We start from the raw sequence: 21,295 nt of genomic DNA on the forward strand, positions 1-21,295 counted from the left end.
ACCCAGCTAATCCGCTAGGTGCCGGTGTTCACTCATATATTTCAAAGCACAGCAGCTCACCCTGTGTTGATTCTGAAGTTGAATGCCGGGCCTATTTGATAAGCAACATTTTGAGGAGATGGTCCGGCGACCTTTTTCACTGTGCCTCTCCTCGCCAGCTCAGCAATGTGGAATTGGGACATAATATAAAATCCTGAGGGACAGGGACACAAGAGTGGTTAAATATAGAGTCAACTCATAGGCTTGCAATAGTCCTTTAGGATCTTAAGTTGATAATTCTGCATGATGGAGAACCATTGTACTACATCTTTTGTTTATGTCCTGTTAAATCTGTTCCTTTAATGTCCCATTAGAGGGGGAAAAATGCCCATTCTCATTATACATATTTTCCCCTACCAGCAAGATTACATTGTCTGCATTGTATTTTTAGTCCACCTGGAAAATGATCCTCCTCGATCCTGATCTGAGGGCACATGGTCTCCATATGAATGCCAACTTGAGATGAAAATCTCACAGCTGCAAGAAGGAAAGAGAAAGTAGTCAATGTGTGTGTGTGTGTGTGTGTGTGTGTGTGTGTGTGTATGTGTGTGTGTGTGTGTGTGTGTGTGTGTGTGTGTGTGTGTGTGTGTGTGTGTGTGTGTGTGTGTGTGTGTTTTGTAGGAGGGAATAAAAGCTCAGTGTTTGGAAAGCAGAACCGGTGCCTTGAATAAATATTAGACTATCTCTGGCTGTTTGTCATGTTCTCTTTAACACTTCAGCTCCAGATTCAGCTCCAGTTTTTACACACCTGCATGGAAAGTTTAAGGTTTTCATCAAGTGTGAATAGAATCTTTCTTTTTGTATTTGCCAAGAGGAGGGCCAGCACTGAATTAAGCGCCTCACACTGTCCAGGTCTAAAAGTCTGCCTTGATAACGGTAGGTTTACCCTAATGTATATTTAGCAATGCACTTTACTTTACAAATACAATTCAGTGCATTGCTACATATACATATTAAACGTGATGTTAGTGCTTCTAGACAGACCTTCATGTTGGATATGTGTCATAAAATATAAATAAGAAATATATATGGGGAGAGGAAGGAAGTCAAACAGTGTAAACCTAATGGAAAAGAAGGTCATGAAATAAGTGCCTTATATAAATACATGTGCCTTATATCAATACATGTCAGTTTATTGATTTACTGATACTCATTAAATGACTTTTATCCAAGTCTTCTGGCTATAGAAAAACATCTGCACCATGAGCTCCATAATCTCAGACCACACTGTATGCTGTAAGGGAAATGGCACAATTATTCAAGAATGTCAAGAAGAACATGCAGTTCAGAGAAATTGTCTCAACAAAGAGGAACAGTTGCCACAAGTACAAACTAATGACTATGTATAGTATGCTGTGGTTGATGGATACTGAGCATGACTCATGTTTGAGGCAATGCAGTGCCCTGATAATCGTGTTACTTCATAGTTTTTTTTTTTTTTCTTATGAAATGTCAGCTTCATGTGTCATTGGTTTTTTGGCAATTGCACCATACAGTGCATTACTTACTCTGGGAATGAAGTCCAGTGCAGAGATGCAGTGGGATCACATAGCAGCAGCACAATGAGTAGAAAAGAATATTTCTGCAATTTAATCAGAAGAAATCCTCAACATCTCTTTAAGTGAGAAACAAATTTGTTTGTTTCAGCTTTCAGGCAGTACAGGCAGCGACAACTCACATTAGTCACACTGTCACTATTAAGTTAAAAAACGTACCTTCTGATTCCACCCATTAAACAAAAATCACCCGCTGCAGGATTTATTTTCTGATTTTCTTCCAGTAGTGAACAAAGCCTTAAACTGCTGCTCAGTCAGCAGAAGTGAATAGCTTCAGGTCTCAGTGAGAGGTCTCTTATAAGCTTGACTTTTGTTATTTATTTGCAGGAGTGAGTCAACAGTCTCTGTAGTGTCAACTTTGCAGTTCTCTTGCACCCACCTTGGTCTTAATGTTAGGCTTATAATGATATTTCAGGCATATAATTCCAATACTGTACCCAATTTGTAGTTCTATATTCATCATTGTGCATACTAAGTAAAATTACGTTAGCCGTGAAAAAGATCATGTTACCCTGTGGTGCCTTCATTTCCCCTGCACTTTTAGGACTACATTCTTTGTGATCTCTATGGTTGCATGCTATTCAGACAGCTTTGTTTCCAGTACAATCCAAACTGAAAATAAAAAGGCTCTGACCAAGGAAGTATTCAAGCTGTGCTTGTTCTCAGAAGAAGGCAAGAAGGTGTAGGACTTGCATTTTTTATTGTAGTCACGATATCCAGAGTCTAAAGAAATGTGTTGTGGTAAATACTGGGAAACTGAACCTTTTTGTTAAGATTGCTAGTGGTTACAAATAAGAAATGAAAGTAGTGGTTGTAAATTAATGTCCCTCCCCCACATTTCCTCCCTCCAGCTTGTCATTTTTCACTTCTTTCAAGTGACATATTCATTTGACTCTACACTGATGAGTTCAATTTGACCAATTAAAGCAGAGAGTAGTGCACAAATTGCAGACAACAGCACTTTTTCTACAGCACAAGGTAAGGACATTCATGTCTGCAGACTCTGAGAAGAAGAAACCAAGGCAGCAGAGATACATGCATACATAAATCATGTCAGAGACCTTGATATCCAACCTTATCTGGACCAGTTATTGAGCCTAATAATTTTTTTTTCCTCTGGCATTTAACTAGTACTTCCACTTAATAATAATGCCACTGTACAGCCATACCTGCTGAGTTCAGCCACATTTGGTATTGTAGCAGATACAGTCCATATGCATATCTTTTTCATCATCAATATCACATTGGCCTTCTACTTCCATTATTTCTAATATTGTTTTATTTTTTTTTCCATATTTCTCTGTTTGTGTTTCATGGGATTTTATGTATGATTTATTTTTACTTATCTATTATTTGTATGTCTGTCTGTGCGTGTTTAGGTATTTATGTATTTCTGATGGGTTGTTTCAGCGTCTGCTTTAACATACAAGGGACCTCATTTCCTAATATGTTTTTATGTCCGTGAAGTCCTTTGAACCTCTATATGTGATAATGGGCAACACAAATAAAATAAATTGAACTGAACTGAACTGAATTATTTAAGTGAAGACAAAGTCACAAGAACAGTTTAATTATGATTCATGAATCATTATGCTTCATAGTGTTACACAAAAGTTCTACATTGCAACATAAATGTCTTTGGCAAAAAAAAAAAAAAAAAAATCTTTTGAATCATCTTCTTGTTATTGTTATCATAGGCTTGTTCAACTTTTTGCTGTCCCATTTAACGGTAGCGGTTTTGCATAGCGTCAGCTGCGCCTCCGCTCTGTGCAGTTACGCGCGGTTGAGCGTTTACAGACGTACCGCTGGAGCGCTTCAGACTGAGCATATTTAGCTCGGTGCTTAGCAAACACTGCTCACAGAGAGAACTACGTGGACGGCTGACTCTGTGAAGCATTTTAACGGCAATTTTCCCATAACGCTGGCCAGACCGGGAAGAGAAGAAGTCAGCATAGGATTGTTTTCTGTGCGCACTTCACTGTGAGAGGACGGCGAGAGGGCTGAAATTTGAGCTAACGTTGGTTAGCCGGCTAATGTTAGCTTCCCAGCGCTATGGTGAGTAGCGTTAGCTTGGCTGCGCAGCTAATGTTGCCCGGTGACAACTGCTCGGTGGGTGGCTAACGTCGCTAAGTGTTACCGTTAGCTAAGTGAGTATCAGGGGAGACTTTTTTGGTGGTCTATTAAAGTGTTTTGCCTGCCAAGTCGTTCTTGACCTTCTGTGGGCCTTTTCGGGAAAACAAATGTTTTGGTAGCGTCCCACCTGTAACCGATATTAAATCCTTGCAAAGGTTCTACCCTTCAGCTTGGGACCTTTACTGGTTTCTAGCGTCTAAATCTTAAAGCTAAGTTTCAACTTAAACAGCTGTTTATATCCTTGTCTTTATTAGTTTGGGGCTTTAGGTGTTGGCATTCCTTTTTACTGGAAGCACCCATCGAGCCGACCGATGTCTGTTAAGGCCTTGTCATGTATATTTTAACAGAACTAGATGTTTAAATTTTACTTTCCCCGAAGTGTCCTGAATTTTCTTAAGAGCCAGTGATATCTCCTTATCATCAATCGCCTGGTGTTTGATCGGGAAAAGTGTCATTTTGCTGTGGTGGTGGCTTCTTTGTTGTTGTTGTCTTTTTTTCCTCTCTCTCTCTCCAAGTGAAAATTTTGTATTTTTGTGAGTGGATCCACCTCGCACTGGCAGGTTGCTTGATGTATTGACAGCAGCGCTTTGGGATTTCGGTCAACGCCTTACTTGGTCTTTTGTATTCTCCACGTAGATAACTTTTACGTATTGTTACAGATAATCTCAGACATGATTGCTGTCTAAAGACTAAACCTGATAGACTAGTTGCCCCCAAAACCCAGCTTCATAAATCCGTAGTGTTATCTAAGTGTTTGTACTGAAACAATTACACAGTGAGAAACTGTTTGACGGGGCTACGATGTCAAATTTTCCATCCCGTTATTATAGGACATACAGCGTATTTACCAAAATCTAAACAAAAGCAGCAGTCACTGATTTGATCTGATTTAGTTTGGTATGAATTGCAGCTGGGTGCTTGATTCATATTCACTAGTTAAACAGTTGTCTTTCAAACTCAAAGTGACCATAAAGTGTTTATGCAGGGTTGCAAAGGGAATTAATACCTAAAACAAACATAACTGCAAAGGCAAATTTGACCACCGGTGTCCTTGTATGTCCTCTGTGATGTGCCCACTTAGACTTTTTTTTTTTTAAAGCAACAGCATTCAAAGAGTACTTATTTCAGGGATGGAAGCAAATTAGGATATCAACCTCTTAGATCTTATCAGGCATTCGTGTTAACCAGGTCAAGTTAATAGTGGTCTTTTGTAGCTCATTTCTTTTCACTGGCATGAACACAAGTTATGTTATGGATGATTTATTCATTTAATACATGACTAATTTAGGCAGCGTCTGCATGATTGTTTTTGCCAGTTTTATTTTGTCTCAGCTACAGCCAGAAATACTATACAGCCTTGTCTTTAATAAGGTCTAAAGTAGGTCTGTGTGTATTACTAACACTACCAGTTGGTAATATTGTATTTCAGGCCTATTTTGTGAAATGTTATTAATAGTATTTTCTCTTATCCTGTTATATCAATGCTATAATTGTTATTGGCTGTTAACTAATTATGCCCAGAGGACAGGATGCCTCTTGTGCCAAATTTAGACCTTATGCCCTAATAACTTCTCTAAAAATGAACCCAAGTGTTATATATTGTTAAACTTGATCTTGTGACCGTTGGTGTTGTTTTCTTTTAACTGACATTCTGATTTCACCTTGGGAGGTATGTGGTCATTATACACACACACACACACACACACACACACACACACACACACACACACACACAAACCTGTTCAGAGTTTCATGAAACCCGGTAAAGACCTTGGGATTGATCGAGTGAGAGCAAATAAAAAATTTGGTGTGGATACCGTTAAGTATTTAAAATGGTGAAGTAAGACACTGGACCTAGCCTTTTTTTTTTTTTTAATACTCAGGATCATTTTACAGCTTTTTAGAGGTTCTCAATCATTTGAACTCTAGTGGAAATACTGTATTTTCAAATGGAAAGGTTTTGCAGAAACTTGTTTAATAGAGTCCTGGAGCTAAAATGATTAATTTGATTACTTTTGCCTGTAGGCCTACAGGTGTGTCCCAGATGATGTGAGGCACCTCTGCCTGTAGAGACCAAGATGACTGAAGTCCAGGCCACAGTGGAATTCTCTGTGGAGCTCCACAAGTTTTACAATGTGGACCTGTTCCAAAGAGGGTGAGGTTTTTGTTTTGTTTTTTCTTCAGTGTTTTATAAAAGTGTAATTCTATATTTTCTTCCTGGCATGAGTGCAAGAGGCAGTTTACCTATGACATGCATTTCCCAAGCATATATTGTAGATACTTGTACATTATATTATGCAAAACATTGTTAAACTGTGATATGTTTTGAAGAAATCTGAACAAGCTTTGGCCTGCAGTTTGTGTTAGAGAGGATCAGGAGGTGTTCTGTGAGTGTCCCAGCCAATGTAGGACACTTGGCAATGTTGTTCAGACCTTCAGGGCACTCACAAATGCTCTTATACAGACAGCACAGAATATGCTAAACAGTACTTGACTATACTGTTTGAGGCCTATTCTATTTGATAATGGTTGTTATCACAACACAGTGTTAATAAAGATCATGCTGTAAATGTATTAAAACTGTAATCTTTACTGTTTTTAAAAAGTACTCAGTAAAGTTTGGTACCTTTTTTGAAGGTATGCAGTGAAGTGTACCATGTGAGTACAGATAAAGAGGAGCTCTTCTTTTCTGACTCACTAATGTTTAATTTGCATCTTGTTTACCATATTGTAGCTGGCATGGTAAAATAGTTAAATGATCTACTGTTAATTGAAGCATGAACATGGATGCTTTAAGAAGCCTGATATAGCATACTGTGAATAATGTGAATAATAGGCAAATGTAACTTAAACAAACAAACTGCTTGCTTTGCATTCATAAAGAATGACTTGGTACAACAGGACAACAGGATAACATTTGATCTGCCACAGATTGGCTACTCTAGCTGTATTTAGCAATAATTTTAGAAACCCAATTAATTAAAGGTGGGAATCACCAGACACTCCACAACATATTATTACAGTACTTCACTCACAATACAATATTTTTGACTTTTTTTTTTTTGAACATTTTGCAATATGCTGAGTGTTGCAAAAACATATGTTGTGATTTATCACCTTTTTTCAACTCAAAATTGTGTCCTCAAAGTTAAAATTTATCCTTCTGTTTTATCCAATAAGATAAAAAAAAATAACAGAAGTAAGATAATGTTTTTATTCTTTGCTGCAAAATAAAATTGGCAACAATCATACCAACACTGTCACTAAAACCTGCATTAGACAGATTCAGTCTATCAGTCTGCGATTGAATGGTGTCCAGTTGGCAATTACATGCACTCTGTTTCTCATAATACAGCAAATAACTGTGATAAATCTTTGAAAACCACAGGTCTGTCTGAAAGTCACATTTAACTATTACAATTGCACTCAGACACCTTCCTGTTCCATAGGAATGTAACCAGAATATAACCAGCTGGCAGCCAGTTGAGTTGAGTCCCCTCGAGTTGTGCTCATTGACAAAGTCTCATTCAGACTGATGGCAACATGTTTGCAATCTGTCTGCATTTATAAATTAGATGGCAATTATTTGAAAAGCTTCGTCAATCTCTCTGAGAGTAATTACAGTCAGTCCAAGTTAGACTGAGACAGTTAGCATAAAGGTTGCCTCCTATCAGGTGACCTGTGCAATCAAAAGTGGTTGTGAGTGTTGTGAGTTTTTAATTCACTATTTTTATTTATTTATTTTATTTTGGGAGTTGCAAAATAACACACACACACACACACACACACACACACACACCCACCCGGGTAATCGTATCAGATTTAAGAGCTGCATTTGTCATTTTATGGGCTAACCTCACTTAGCAGTAAAGCACTTATTACTCTGAATAAAACACTTACTATCTTTTATAGTCTTCAATTGGAAGCAAGCTACTGTCCGGCTTTCCCCTTTGAGTTGAACTGTTACTTCCTGATCCCTAATATGATTCCAAGTGGCACTGAGCAGGATGCTGTGCGATGCTTCTGTCGTCCTGCCAATTTGGAATAATATACACCATGCAGACATCCAGCATTGTGCAACTAATGCACGTTTAATGGAACAGTAAGGAAGAAAAATTATATTGTTTAAGCTGCAATTTTGATCTTTAACATCTGGAAATTATTTTTTTTAGAGCAGCAGTGTAACAATATGTCCCAGTGCTGAGATAAAACTCCTGCCCAGTGCTCCTGACTCATCAGTGCTTTAAGAGCTTAGGTTTACTACATGAGCGACTGCAAAAAAGTGCTCATTATTCATTTATGAGAGGTGAAGTGTCTTTTTACAAGTAGAGGCTCTTGTAGCTAACCTGTGCGGTTTGTTCCCCTTTTATAGCACTTCTAATAATGTTCAGGACGACGCAAATAGAGCTGTTTTTCATGGATGTGTTCATTTAAAAAAACTGATATGTATTTACAGGTTCTACCAGCTGCGTGCCAGTCTTAAGGTGCCACCCCGCGTCCCACACAAAGTTGATGCCAGTCTACTTCACCCGGGAGGTAAAATGTGGACAACATATGCCATTTTGCACTGCACTTAATAGCCCCTTTCAAGCTAAATATCACAAAGTGCTTCACAACAAAAACAAAATAACAAAGACACCAAGTTTTGTCCACAGATCTCAGGCTCAGGTGAATTCCAGAGTTTGCGGCCCACTGTTGCAAAAACTCTTGTCTCTTTAATTTTATTTAGTTTAAAAGAATTCAGGCACTGTGTGGTTGAAACTAGACAAGATCAGCCTGATTGTGCTCTGATCCAGATAACCGAAAACATCTATTTGTGTTTGGAACAGAAAATGGGAGTTGTGCCCATCAACTAATTGTATTATGATTATTTAATTTTTATCCTTTTATTAGATCCTAATTCTACTGAAGTACTTGTAGGCTATTTGAAATTTAATTTCTGATATTTTGTTTTTGTTTTTCATTTTAAGTGGTTTATCATTGTAAATTTTTAGTTTTGTTACATTTGGCTCCATCTTTTTAATTGGCTTGTCTGTCATCTGTGAAGCTCTGTAAACAGCATGCAAGTGGCTGTACAAATAAAGTTTGACTCACAGTGTCCTGACAGAAAGACCGGTGCGTTGGAATGTTTGGGGTTTTTTTTGTTTGTTTTGTTTTTAAGAACCACCACTGTTCATTTAATTTCTGTAAGGATAATTGGTAATTGAGCACTGAGTACCTAAAAGCCATTCAGGTTTACATGAGAAAGCAAAAGAGGAATGATGAGATGATGAAATCAAGCACACGGCTGATGTCATACACTTTGTTCGCCTGCTTTCCAGTGACGGCATGCAGATTACTAAAGACAGCAAATGTGATTGATTGGAAAGTAAGATGCTGTCTGTAATGTCCGTCATGAAAAGGCAATATTTTATTAATACATTTGCTTAATCTGACACAGTAACTATGATAACAGACAAAAATAACATGTATTATAAGCTGGCATTTGCTGGTCAACCCAAAGCAGTGACCATCCACTCATTTTTTTTTTTTTTTTTTGTTCCTTCAATATAAAATATTCAAATTCTTTCTTTCTTTCAGAAATATAAGCTCATCAGTAAGGGATGTGATTTAATTTCAGTTTTCTTTATTTTGTAATATTGTTATTACGGACCAAATCTGTTACTGCAGATTACAGACATAATAGGATATATCTTGTCACATAATTCCTGACACAGATTGTAGAGATACCATGGTGGTACTATTTCTAAAGATAATACAAGTCTAAGGCGTGGTAGTTTATAATCCCTCAATTATTTTTCATGAACCCACAATTAATCATCAGAATCTTTATCTAGGCTCTGATCTGGCATTTCCTGCATCAGTCCAAGATGATGTCATCTGCAGCAAAACTTTCCAAATCCTGTATAAAAATGAAGAGGTTGTCGTGAATGATGTCCTCCTCTTCAAAGTGATGATGCTGCTTGATGAGAAGAAGGTAAGTTTGGGAAAGAAAGATATTCCAGACATTTATTCATCGCAATGTATTTACCAATACAGTATGCCAAAGTTAGAGTTTATTTTTTATTTTTTTCCTGTGTACTTGACATAAAGCAGAACCAACTGTTTCACAGCTGAATATAGTCAACATTACAGGTTTCTTGTTTTCTGTTGTGGACGCTGTTGTCTGTGGTTCTGAAACTGAGAGTGTCCTCTATACAAATGTCTACCATCTGGATTTTTGGTTCCCTGTTACAGGAAAAAAAAACTAAGCAGAAATGTGGATGTTGAGCAAGATTTTTTAAATTTTTTTTCCCCCTGCAGAGACGATTACAGATATATGCAGAGGCTCGAGACTTATTATAAAACATTTTTTAACCAGTCTTGTTAATTAAACTATATTTAATTGCGATTAATATGCATTTATATTAATTAAATGGTCAAACATTTTTGTCAAATTTGGAATCATAAACACATTGTCTTTACTGTGTTGTAAAATGTTGGCCTTGAAACTTTTTTTGGTAGAAATGTTGGGACATTCCTCCTTCACACACACACATGAACACAGTTTGGAAATCCAGATGCTGCCTTTAGCCAAAAGCAGCACAGTATGAGCATGATACGCCTGCAGAATATCATGGAAATGGAGACAAAGTGATTTGTTTATTTATTTATTTTCTTTCTTACTAACCCAAAGCAGCGCAGCTGTCAGAATGAATGTCTTCTCTGAAATTGCTTCTAAGTTATTTGTGCCACTTTGGTGTTTATTCACTGGAAAAGCAATGTGCTAGCAATGCAGAGTTTCAGCTGCTCTAACAGGATGCATTAGACTGTTTTGACATCTGGTGTGCCCTTGGGGCATAGGTCACACAAACAAACGGCTTCAAAATGTATCAGGCTTATTAGAGCTGATGCCATCAAATTACAGAAACCTCTTGATTGCTTCAGACCAGCCTTGCTTTTGCACGCAGGCTTTAAAGTTCACAGCTTAACTACCAATTATTGTTTTTCATCATCCTCAGGTGGAAGAGTCCCTCAATGATATGGATTTCCAGCTCTTCTTGGATTTATATTTCACAGATGGTGATTACACGTAGGTGTTGAAATATTTCCTGTGCATTATACAGTGTTTTATAATTTTGACATTTGCATCTCCTATGCAAATAAGGCATTTCTAAGGTTTTTCATTATATAATTTCTGCAGGCCAGATGATCCAAGCTCTCTACAGAATATCAGTGGCCGCACACTTCGTTTGCACTTTAGCCTTCAGCGAGGCATCCATCAACACATCAATGTCATGTTTGACTACTTCCACCTGTCTGTCATCTCTGTAGCTATCCATGCCTCCCTTGTGGCACTACATCAGCCCCTTATCAGGTCAGACAAGGGGTCATTTTTTTTCACTGAATATTCAAGCACAGGTCTTGAAGCACTTTCATGATTTTATGATGTCATTTGGCTGTCTTGTATGCAGAAATCTCCAACATGAAGCTTTTTGTTTTTCTTTGTTTTTTTACTCAATACAATACTGTCTGCTTTAAGTAATAAATGTAACTTACAAATGTGGTCTGAAATTAAGTATAAAGTAGATGAAAGTTGTTTTTGAAGGACCTTACTAAAATCTTAGGGTTACATGAGTTTGACTTCAGTGTGTCATTTCCTAGTTTACCTCGACCTGTGAAATCCACATGGCTTAACCGTAATGCTCCAGCACAGAGCAAAGACTCAGTCATCCCACCTCTGGAGAATGTCGTGTTTGGCAGCAGTTATGTCAAGCAAGTATCACCAGATGTAAGTGACCTCCTCATATAGCATTTGTAGATGACTGTAAACCTCAGAGTTGGTCTAAAATATTCTTGTTTTTTGGTTTGTTTCACAAGTTTGCTGGACTAAGACTATATTAAACAATGCCAAAATCATGACTGTAATAAATCTGATGCTCATGGTGAAATATGTTGTGAAACTAAGAGGGAAATAAGCTGAAAAAAAGAGCTTTGGTGCCTGCCTTTAATGCACACTTTGATTATTATCTGTATATAGTGGTGGATTTGACAGTTTTACACATCATGAGGAGTGGTGTGTTTCATAAATGTGTTGATGTGTCAAACTGTTGATAAATGGGGCACAAGGGGGGAAAAGTATCAATTACTTTCACTTATGTCCAGGAGTGATTTGCCTGCCATCAGAGAGAGAAGTGGGCTGCTAGAGCTTTCTCTAAGGTTCATTAGTGTAAATATACCTTAGTCTTTCAGTCAGAACACTAGCAATGCCTCTCATCACTCCTTGCTGTATCACTAACATGCAGCATGGCAGTAACAAGCCATCAACACTTCACAACAAGGGGTACGGCGGCCGCTATAAAGTAACTATTGTACAGAAGACAAATGTCCGGAAGCAACTCAGAATAATCTTTTGGGATTTATAGTGTTCCGTGGAACTACTATAATACCAGAGTAATGAGGCATGCAGCATGCAGTGGTATACATTTTCAAATTGTTTTCTTTTTTTAGAGTAATTTTGCGGGGATGTTGGTATACATCACATTTGAATGCTCTACAAAAAAAAGGGGAGGCCTCTAAATTCTCTTTATGACCAGTGACTCTGTCACCCATGGCACAGAGCATATTTATTTTTAAGTCTGCCCTGAAAAAGGCAAAAAAATTTACACAATTTTTTTTTTTTCCCTGTGTCGAAGAGTTTGTTTTTGGTACTGGCTAATGTGCCAATGATTTACATGTGCTGCAATGTCAAGAGCAGCAGAGTTAAAATTTTCATGTCCTCTTCTTTGTCCTTTTTGGTTCCTCAGGGCAGGACATTCCTGGTAACTGACCAGTGTCTGCAACATGCCTTCAGTCTTCACCATAACCTTTGCTCCAATCTCCTAATAGCCTATCAGGGTCTCTTTGGCTACTTCACTTCTATTACCAAGGACCTGCCCTCTTCCCATCGTATGGAATTAGGTATGCTGCGTTGTGGTTTAATATCAGCATCAAAGGTGTGATTATAATAAACTATAAAGCAATGCAATATCCCTAAACCCAAGACTTAATGAAACAAGGCTTTATATTATTTTTGCATGCATTTTTAACTCATAAGCACTGAGAAAAAGCATGTTTTCTCAGGGTCACACAAAACTAAATATAATATAGCTTCTTAATCATTTTTTGCAGTCAGTGGATTCTCATTGTTTTATTTTTCTTTTCAGCATTGTGTTTGCCGTGTACAAGTTTTTTGTGATCTCATATCATTTCACCTGATCCCTAGACATTATCACATTAAGCCCTGTAAACAGTCTGCGCAACCAGCTTACTAAGTTGTTTTTAGAGATCTGTGACCAGCTGATCTCAGTTCATTATGCTTACAATAATTGCTTTAGGTAGAAAAGTCTGTTAACCAGTAGATTAAAGCCAGAGACAACTCACTGTTGTAACCATGGCTCAGCAAACCTAATCCACACAAGTGCCAGATATTAACCCATCCTAGGGGTCCAAATAATGAAAAAGGTTAAATATGACTATATGTGCAATCTTACTAGCCAAGCCCAGCATGCAAGTCCTTTATGAGAGAGTACTCAGAAGACCCTATCCCCGAAGTCAAAGGCACGTCTACATAGGTATGTCCCAACCCTTAAAGTACCTCAAGTCCGCTTGCTTTTGTTTCCCTTTTTCTTTTCACTTTCAGCTTCCTTCTTGCTGAAAGCGCCATGATCTCTCAATCACCCACTCTTTAGAAGCAAAATAAACTGCTGTCATCTTGCTTTTCATTTCTGTATAGTCATCCTTTCTTTCTACCTTAATGAAAAGACCTCTGTCGAAGAGTTTAATAACTCATATAAAAATACTTTCTAAAATGAGCGCTCTCTGACAAAACTTTCTTAATAAGGGTGGATTACAAGGAGAACATTTCTGTATGATTAAATAATTTCTTGAATCTGCTTCCTCCAGAACAACTTGACTTAGAGGCTCGTCTGGCTGAATTGTGTGAACTAGTCAAGGTAAGACCTGTTAATTGCTGCTGCTTTTTTGTCTTTGATAATTGTCATGAATCACTGAATTGCATAGAAAGCTTAATTTGCCTTAGCAGCGAGTTTTTCATTATACCAAGAGATTCAAGGTGTGTCAGCAAATTATTCAGATGCCACTTGCCTCTGCAGAATTTGTGAGCACATTAGCAGGCATTGTGCTGTTTCCGAGCTGGATGGCATTTGAAACCGAAAGTATTTGAGATTTGTGTAGTTGAGATAACCAATCTTTAGTGGTTTGTTTTTCAAGTCATTCTAGTTAGGCCCTCTTAGTATTTGCAGTGATGGAGCATGTTTTGCAGAGCTTTAGAATAGATGGGGGTAGTACATTAAGAAACTTGTTTTCAGTTTGTTGCATTTTTGTCAGGAAAAAAAAAGTTAACTTGAAGTTGGCCGACTTGTGTGTTTGTACTTTTAGCAAAAAGCAGAGTCACCTGATGAGCTGGCAGAACTAGTTAACATGAACCTAGCTCAGCTCTGCTCTCTGCTCATGGCTCTCTGGGGACAATTCCTAGAGGTTGTGTCCCTGCAGGAGCATGTTGCTGCCGTACTAGCCGTGGAGCATCATACACTAAGAGTAAGTCCAACTTCTTAAACCATTTAAACATTTGGCTAGATATCTGCCAGTGATGATAATCTGTTCTGTTTTCATAAAAACTAGTCTTACTTCCATAGTACTGACTAAATTCTATGCTGATTTTACAGGTAAGACGGTTTGCTGAGGCTTTCTTTTGTCTTGAACATCCAAGACAATCTGCACTGGCATATCAGGAGCTACAGTAAGTCAAGTTGGTGTGTGTGTCTTGATTGTGAAATGTGGCATTCCTGTTACCAGACCTGGACCAGTACTTACTTGCCTGAAATACTACAACTTTTTTTCTTCCTGCGTTGTTGTCTCCTTTTTTCCCCTCCTTTAGTGCTCACAGTCACCAACAGATGACTAATGCTATCAAAAGCTCCAGCTACTTCTTGTCTTTGCCTCCACTTCCAGTGGAATGTGCTGACCTGGATGGTGATGTTAGCTCTCTGCCTATCATCTTTGAAGATAGATACCTGGACTCTATTACTGAAGGTCAGAAACATTGTTTTGTTGTTCATTGATTATATATTAATTTTTTTTAAATCAGGAATATTCCTGTTTTTAAATGTAAAATAAGCACGAAAAGTAAGGCAATTTGAGTTGAGTATGTGGGTTGCATCCATGAAAAACTTGCCAAATCTTCTCTGCCAATGCCAAACAACTTACTCTGCTATTGACGCTTGTTTGGTGTCATTTATTGGATTAGATGATTGAAGTCTGAAGAAACAAGACATTTTGGCAATTTAACACTTAACTGATTTAACAGAGGCCTCAGTAACATGTGGAAAAACCATACAAAGCCACAACAACCTGGCACCTCCTCCTCATGCCGGTCACCAGCTTGGTCATACACTGCTGTGGAATGGCATCCCATTCTTCAACCAGCATTTATCACAAGTCAGCCGATGTGGTTGTGCTAGTCCCTTTGGGTACCAGAAGCTCAAAATAAGAGTCAGTAGCAGAATAAGCTGTTTGGCATTGGCAGAGAACATTTGGTAAGTTTTTCATTGACTCAAGCCACATACTCTGCTGTTCAACCCATAAATGCTTTTTCCTTACAAATGTGGCAACATTTTAGGGGAATTAAACAGGCTATTCAACAATGTAAGATTTATTGCGAAGAAGTATTGTTACAACAAATAACTGACTAAACACAAATTTCCTTACTTTTTATGCTAAGTTTATTTATTTACCTTATTTAAATTTTGTGTCCTTTTTGGTATTTAACTTGTTTGAATCTTGAAGATCGGGATGGACCATGGTTGGGCATGCACAATACAAGGAGTAGTTCAATTTCTGGTAAAACGGATAAACCCAATGCCAAGGACTACAATGCAGCAGCCAGCCCCATACCTGAGTCACGATGTGCCCCTGTGGATAACCCCTGGCCTGACAACTGTGATCCACCACCCAAGTCCAAAGGCAAGTCAGTCAAACTGAAGAAAAATTCAAAGACTGAAAACTCTAAGAAGCTGATCAGACAAGGCTCTAAGGACTCTGTGGTTTTGGTGGGCTATAAGAACCTCAAAGCTCCTTATGGTGCCAGCAGCTCAAAGTACAAAGAAGGGGAAGCTGCCTTTAACCAAGATGAGGATCGCGATACCTTGCAGGGGGACTCAAGTAGTCATTTAAGGACTAATGCCAGTTCTGTTTTTGACTCTGTCACATCATTACATTCTGGAAACCGTGCTGATGATGTTGCGGACAATAATATAACTACTGCTGCTTGTCAGAAAGGTGTTTTCATAAGTCCTACAACCTTAGACACTCAAAATAATCCCCAGGCAGGTACTGGGGATGTTGCTACATACAACCAACCGATTACAAAAGATAAGCAAGTTGACCACAGTGGCCAAAAGCAACCACAGTGGTCTGCTGGACTGAAACAAAGTGAGGTGGAAGGAAGTACCAAGGACCCATACCAGCGTGATAAAGTAACAGTTCTTCTGCCAACTCAGGCTGAAGGAAAACTCAAAAGTAATATTCCTGAGATTACCCAGACAGACCTCTGTCACTCACAACAGTCTTATCTGGAATCTGTGTTTGAAGGGCCAGGTAAAGAGACAACACAGCGTAGCCAGCCCTGTGTAGTCTCAGTACAGGTAAAGAGTGATTGCATCCGGTTAACAGATGGAGGAGCACCAAGTGCTTCATCTCGCCTTTCAGACTCAGGCATTGAAAGTGAGCCCAGCTCCTTTGCTACTCAGCTTGTTCTAGGACCAAACACCTGTGCTGGGCTAAGTGTCACTGAATCAGGTGTTGTTGCTACCCCACAGCCTGAGAGGCCCCTCCAGAGTTCTGCACCAAGGTCTTTTCAACAAAGCACAGTGCAAAAGCCTGGTGGGGTGAGAGAAATTCTGTACCCAGAAAATACCAGTGCTGTCAGTGGAGTCCAGTCCTCTCTCACTTCCATTAACTCCTTGCCATCAGATGATGAAGGTGAAGGCTCCTCTAGGGCCTCCAGTGGAGCTGAAGTCCATGGCAGGAAGTCAAGCATCCTGGTGCAGGAGCAGAGTTTAGCCTTCTCTGGGGATGTCACCGGAAGACCTGATGTTGCATGCAACCCTGACACTGTTGCAGGTGATTCTCAACTTGGAAAACCTTCTTTGGATTTGGAAACAGACCCCAAATTAATAGGTATTTCTGAATTAGGACTACAGGAAGCAGCCAGCTCTGGATACAAGGAGTCCCGTAGTGAACCCCATACAGCCTGCCCCTCCAGTAACTCTGCCACCAGTAGTACTGACCTGGTAAAACGTGGGATGGTTGAGAACTACTTTGGCTCATGCTCTAGCACAGATGTGTCTGAGATCAGCCCTATAGAAACATCTGCTATCACGCTGGGAATCCAGACCGGCCCACAGGTTGAGGAGGATGAGGACGAGACAGAGCACGAGATGATAGAGAATGGTTACTATGAGGAAGGTGACGGCTATGCTTTTGTGAATGGCGTTGCTGATGACGAGCAGATTGGGGATGCAGCGGCTCAAGAAACAAATCTTACATTTGAACAGCTTGGCATTGGCTACCTCCATGAAACAAAGGATTTATCAAAAGCTCCAATCTGCTCAAACCTAGCCTCCAGCAGTGCTGGGTATAGCTTAGGAAGACCTCCCCATTCAACTACTTCCCTTTCTTCGAGCTTGCAGTGGTATGAATGTGCTCCCACAGCACAGATGAAAGCGTGAGTCATCCTTCAGAATTTTTATTTTTCAAAATATCACTTAATGTTGTACTTTATGCACACATTTGTCACATTTCACACATCACAAATGAATATTCATCCACCTGTTATATGTATTTGTGCAGGTTCATTAAGGCCAAGGAAGAAATGAAGCAGCTAAAGCTTCCTGGTTTCTTGTACAGCGAGGTGCCTCAGCTGGCATCCACTATGCCCTATTTCAGCATGGAGGAAGATGAAAGCTGTGAAGAAGGCATCCATCTCATAGTCTGTGTCCATGGCCTGGATGGTAGGAGATTTCACATCAAAACTAGTTTCTTTTGAAATCAGGTTGCTTTGTATTCACAAACACATGGATGCATTTTGTTCCCTTTATTGTTGCAGGTAACAGTGCAGACCTGAGACTGGTGAAGACCTACCTGGAGCTTGGACTCCCTGGTGCTCGTATAGACTTTCTAATGTCAGAGAGGAATCAGGTATAGATGTGAGGATGAGACTGGATAATAGTGTCTTTTTTTTTTTTTTCTGATTTTCATTGCCTTGTTGATTTAATATTATTTTTATCCACAGAACGACACATTTGCTGACTTTGAGTCAATGACAGACAGGCTGCTGGATGAAATTGTCCAGTACATTCAGATATACAACCTCACAGTGTCAAAGATAAGGTAATACATTCGATTAAGCCAAATCTAATATAACATATTCATTTAAAAAAAGGCTTGTATTTTGTTGCACTTAGAGATAAGTTAGTAATGCAAGTAATTGATTCTAAAAGCATTTCTATACAGTAATGAAGTACCATGTTCATGTTTTGAAGGGTGGGTTTTTAAGCAGTCTCCTATTTAGTCTCTTGTACAGCACATTAAACCTGTAGAAAGGTTTATTACAAGTAGCTGTGTGTGTGTGTGTGTGTGTGTGTGTGTGTGTGTGTGTGTGTGTTGGAGCTCAGGTTAATCAGCAAGAATGCTGAAGCTTATTTGTGGCTCTCAAAGTAGTTGCATTTTAATGTTTGGTATTGTTATATCTTCCAATTTTCTGTATTATGTTATGTATTGTTTGCAGCTTTGTCGGTCATTCATTGGGGAACCTCATAGTCCGCTCAGTGCTGACCAGACCCAGGTTTAAATGTTACCTGAGTAAGCTACACACTTTTCTTTCCCTTTCCGGGCCCCATCTGGGTACACTGTATAACAGCTCTGCTCTGGTGAATACAGGTGAATGTCAAAAGATTTTAACTGCATTTTCAGAGATTCCATTACATATTTTAGCCACTTTACTGGTAGCTGATTTGTTTTATTCTCTATCTCTTTGTTTCTAGGCCTTTGGTTCATGCAGAAGTGGAAAAAGTCCGGGTCACTTCTGCAGCTGACCTGCCGTGATCACTCTGATCCTCGCCAAACTTTCCTCTATAAGCTCAGCAAGAAATCTGGTAAGCTTTGTTGTTTTAACCAGGTTTTTAAGTTGTCTATTTGGAATATGAGATTGAGATATAAACCATGCACTTATGCACCTTTTCAGGTTTGCAGTTTTTTAAGAATGTGGTGCTGGTGGGGTCACTGCAGGATCGCTATGTTCCCTATCATTCTGCTCGAATAGAAATGTGCAAAACTGCATTAAAAGACAAACAAACAGGTGAGTTGATGTAAGATCCTTAGCATGTGCATTGATATTACATTCCAGGACAAGATGTTTGGTAAATGCACAAGAGGAGTAAGAAAGCCTTAAAAGCTCAGACACACCAAACCACAGGACAGTGTTTGCTTATTGTTCAACCATGTAGCGTAGCTTCCCCTTAATTTGTGATCTTCAGTTCTGTTTGTGTGGTTTGTGTGTTTTAGACGGTAAGTAAACTATTTTTGGTGCTGCTGCTTTTCTTTTTTCTTCATGATTTGAAAGTGTTCCTCCTTTTGCCTCTTCTTCCTTATTTTCTGAGACTTCTTTACATTCTAATTTTTTTCTCTTTACTCAACTTTTTTTTTTTTTTTTTTTTATAAAAACAAAACACAAAGCAGTATAGACTCAACTATGATTCCTAATGATACTAATATATTATTCTACATGTAGTTGACTTGAAAGAAGCAGCCTTTATTTTTAATTTTTCAGTTTTATATTTTTTGTGTATGCCTACCTTAAGCAACAGGCAAGTGCCATTTAGTTCCATTGTATTCATGAAAAGGTCGCACATTAAAAAAAAAAATTAAAAAAAAAGCACTACAGACCTAAAATTGTTGATTTGATAATGGGGTGAACTGTCTCTTTAAAACATAGATGCAAATTGACCATAAATAACCTGCTGCTCTTGTCTACAATCAGGTCCTGTATATGCTGAGATGATTGAGAACCTGCTGCTGCCAGTACTACAGAACAAAGACTGCAGTCTAGTGCGATACGATGTCATTCACGCCCTGCCCAACACAGCCAACTCCCTTATCGGCCGGGCTGCTCACATCGCCGTCCTTGACTCTGAGATCTTCCTGGAGAAGTTCTTCCTCGTTGCAGGCCTCAAGTTTTTTCAGTAGAACCGCAACAGATTCAGACATTTGGCTGGACAAGAGGAATGTGACGTGAATACCTCACCGCAGCTAAATTTTATTCTGATCATAATATCTGGATTATCTCGTGGTTTTGTTTGTTTGTTTTGTTTTGTTTTTAAATGCATATAATTTTTTTTTAATTCATAAGCAAAATTATGGTTTTTGTTTCATGGTGTTGGAATCAGTGGTTAGGGATCTTGCAATTTTTATTTTTGTACTACAATTTTTTTTTTTTTTTTTTAATTATTTCCCCTCATATGCTATATTTTCAGTGTTATTTATGTGCTAAGTTTTTACTTAAAACAAATGTTTTGCTCATGTTATTCAGTTAATTTTAGATGCTGAACTGGAAATGTAGCTGCTACAAAAATGAAATGGCTGTTTTGGTGAGCTGGCCCAAGTCAAGTCTGCACGTACTGTCCTCACCATTGCAAAATGATTTTTTTCCACCAAATTTAAGAGACACTGCATTGATTTGCACCACAACTACATTTTACAAGCTTTTGTACTGAAAAATGGTCATTTGTACAAGTTACTTTTTTTATCAACAATTTTCCATCATTTTTAATGGCAAAGATTGCATTTGAAATAGGATTGTTTCTCACCCTTGGCTTTGGTTGAAATCTTTATGCTGTTCCTCACAGTCAGCATTCTGCACATTTACCCAGCCTGGTGTTGGGAGAGTAAAGCTTTGCCGACAACATGGTGACATTTTATTACAGGGTTTTAAGCAATGCTCATAATTAAGCAAAAGCACATGTTGGTGATATGAACTTTTATTGAAAGTACTTGGTTAATCATTTGGTGATTATTTATGTTTAAACTGGAAAGTGTTGCTTGGATCTGAGAAGTGTTTCTTGGACAATTTATATATCATCCTAATGTACCATTAAATATGCATACTATGAAGTAGCTATATGACTTTTCATCTGGAATTCTTTTCAGGATTTTTTTTTTGGGGGGGGCACTTTAAAGCATATGGTGCATGCAGGGAAATTGCTCTAAAATTTCAGATCACTTACCAATACATCCATATATTTAGGAGTACAGTTGTGCAGTATAATCATTTTAATTAGTTTATTTTTTACACATTTATGTACAGCTTTTCCTTTGTTCTTTTTTGGATTAGGTTCATTGTGATTGTATACAAGTAGCATGAATTGAAATCAGAGTTACATGAGTTATTGGAATTCAAAGTTTGGATTGATTAGTCTGGCATTTATCACTGTTTATTTATTTATTTATTTATTGCGATGCAACCAATTAAC

General features: G+C 38.4%; 1 protein-coding gene across 3 annotated transcripts; it reads left to right on the forward strand.

Annotated features, from left to right (window-relative positions):
* The first annotated feature begins 3,378 nt into the window (after positions 1 to 3,378).
* Positions 3,379 to 20,941, forward strand: fam135a (family with sequence similarity 135 member A). 3 transcript variants are annotated; one of them, XM_030748051.1, is made up of 21 exons: positions 3,379 to 3,650; positions 5,754 to 5,883; positions 8,185 to 8,264; positions 9,566 to 9,705; positions 10,730 to 10,800; positions 10,912 to 11,085; positions 11,373 to 11,499; positions 12,515 to 12,668; positions 13,244 to 13,321; positions 13,653 to 13,702; positions 14,148 to 14,306; positions 14,435 to 14,508; positions 14,647 to 14,801; positions 15,555 to 17,493; positions 17,619 to 17,779; positions 17,875 to 17,966; positions 18,061 to 18,158; positions 18,556 to 18,707; positions 18,812 to 18,922; positions 19,012 to 19,125; positions 19,807 to 20,941. In XM_030748051.1, the coding sequence occupies exons 2-21, from the start codon at positions 5,807 to 5,809 to the stop codon at positions 20,010 to 20,012; spliced, it is 4,212 nt and encodes a 1,403-aa protein (XP_030603911.1). In that variant the 5' UTR covers positions 3,379 to 3,650; positions 5,754 to 5,806; the 3' UTR covers positions 20,013 to 20,941. The 3 variants fall into 3 exon arrangements, with proteins under 3 accessions (XP_030603911.1, XP_030603912.1, XP_030603910.1); XM_030748050.1 differs by lacking the exon at positions 3,379 to 3,650 and adding an exon at positions 3,686 to 3,742 and having other exon boundaries at positions 19,807 to 20,012; XM_030748052.1 differs by lacking the exon at positions 13,244 to 13,321.
* The last annotated feature ends 354 nt before the right edge of the window (positions 20,942 to 21,295 follow it).

The sequence above is a fragment of the Archocentrus centrarchus genome, chromosome 15 (assembly GCF_007364275.1).
Source record: "Archocentrus centrarchus isolate MPI-CPG fArcCen1 chromosome 15, fArcCen1, whole genome shotgun sequence".
Lineage (NCBI taxonomy): Eukaryota > Metazoa > Chordata > Actinopteri > Cichliformes > Cichlidae > Archocentrus > Archocentrus centrarchus.

Bases quoted from the DNA above. Each gene is read 5' to 3' on its own strand.
- fam135a (XM_030748051.1), top strand. From the start codon at position 5,807: ATGACTGAAGTCCAGGCCACAGTGGAATTCTCTGTGGAGCTCCACAAG. The intron at 9,706-10,729 runs GTAAGTTTGGGA...CATCATCCTCAG, and splicing joins TGCTGCTTGATGAGAAGAAG to GTGGAAGAGTCCCTCAATGA. The intron at 14,802-15,554 runs GTCAGAAACATT...TGAATCTTGAAG, and splicing joins CCTGGACTCTATTACTGAAG to ATCGGGATGGACCATGGTTG.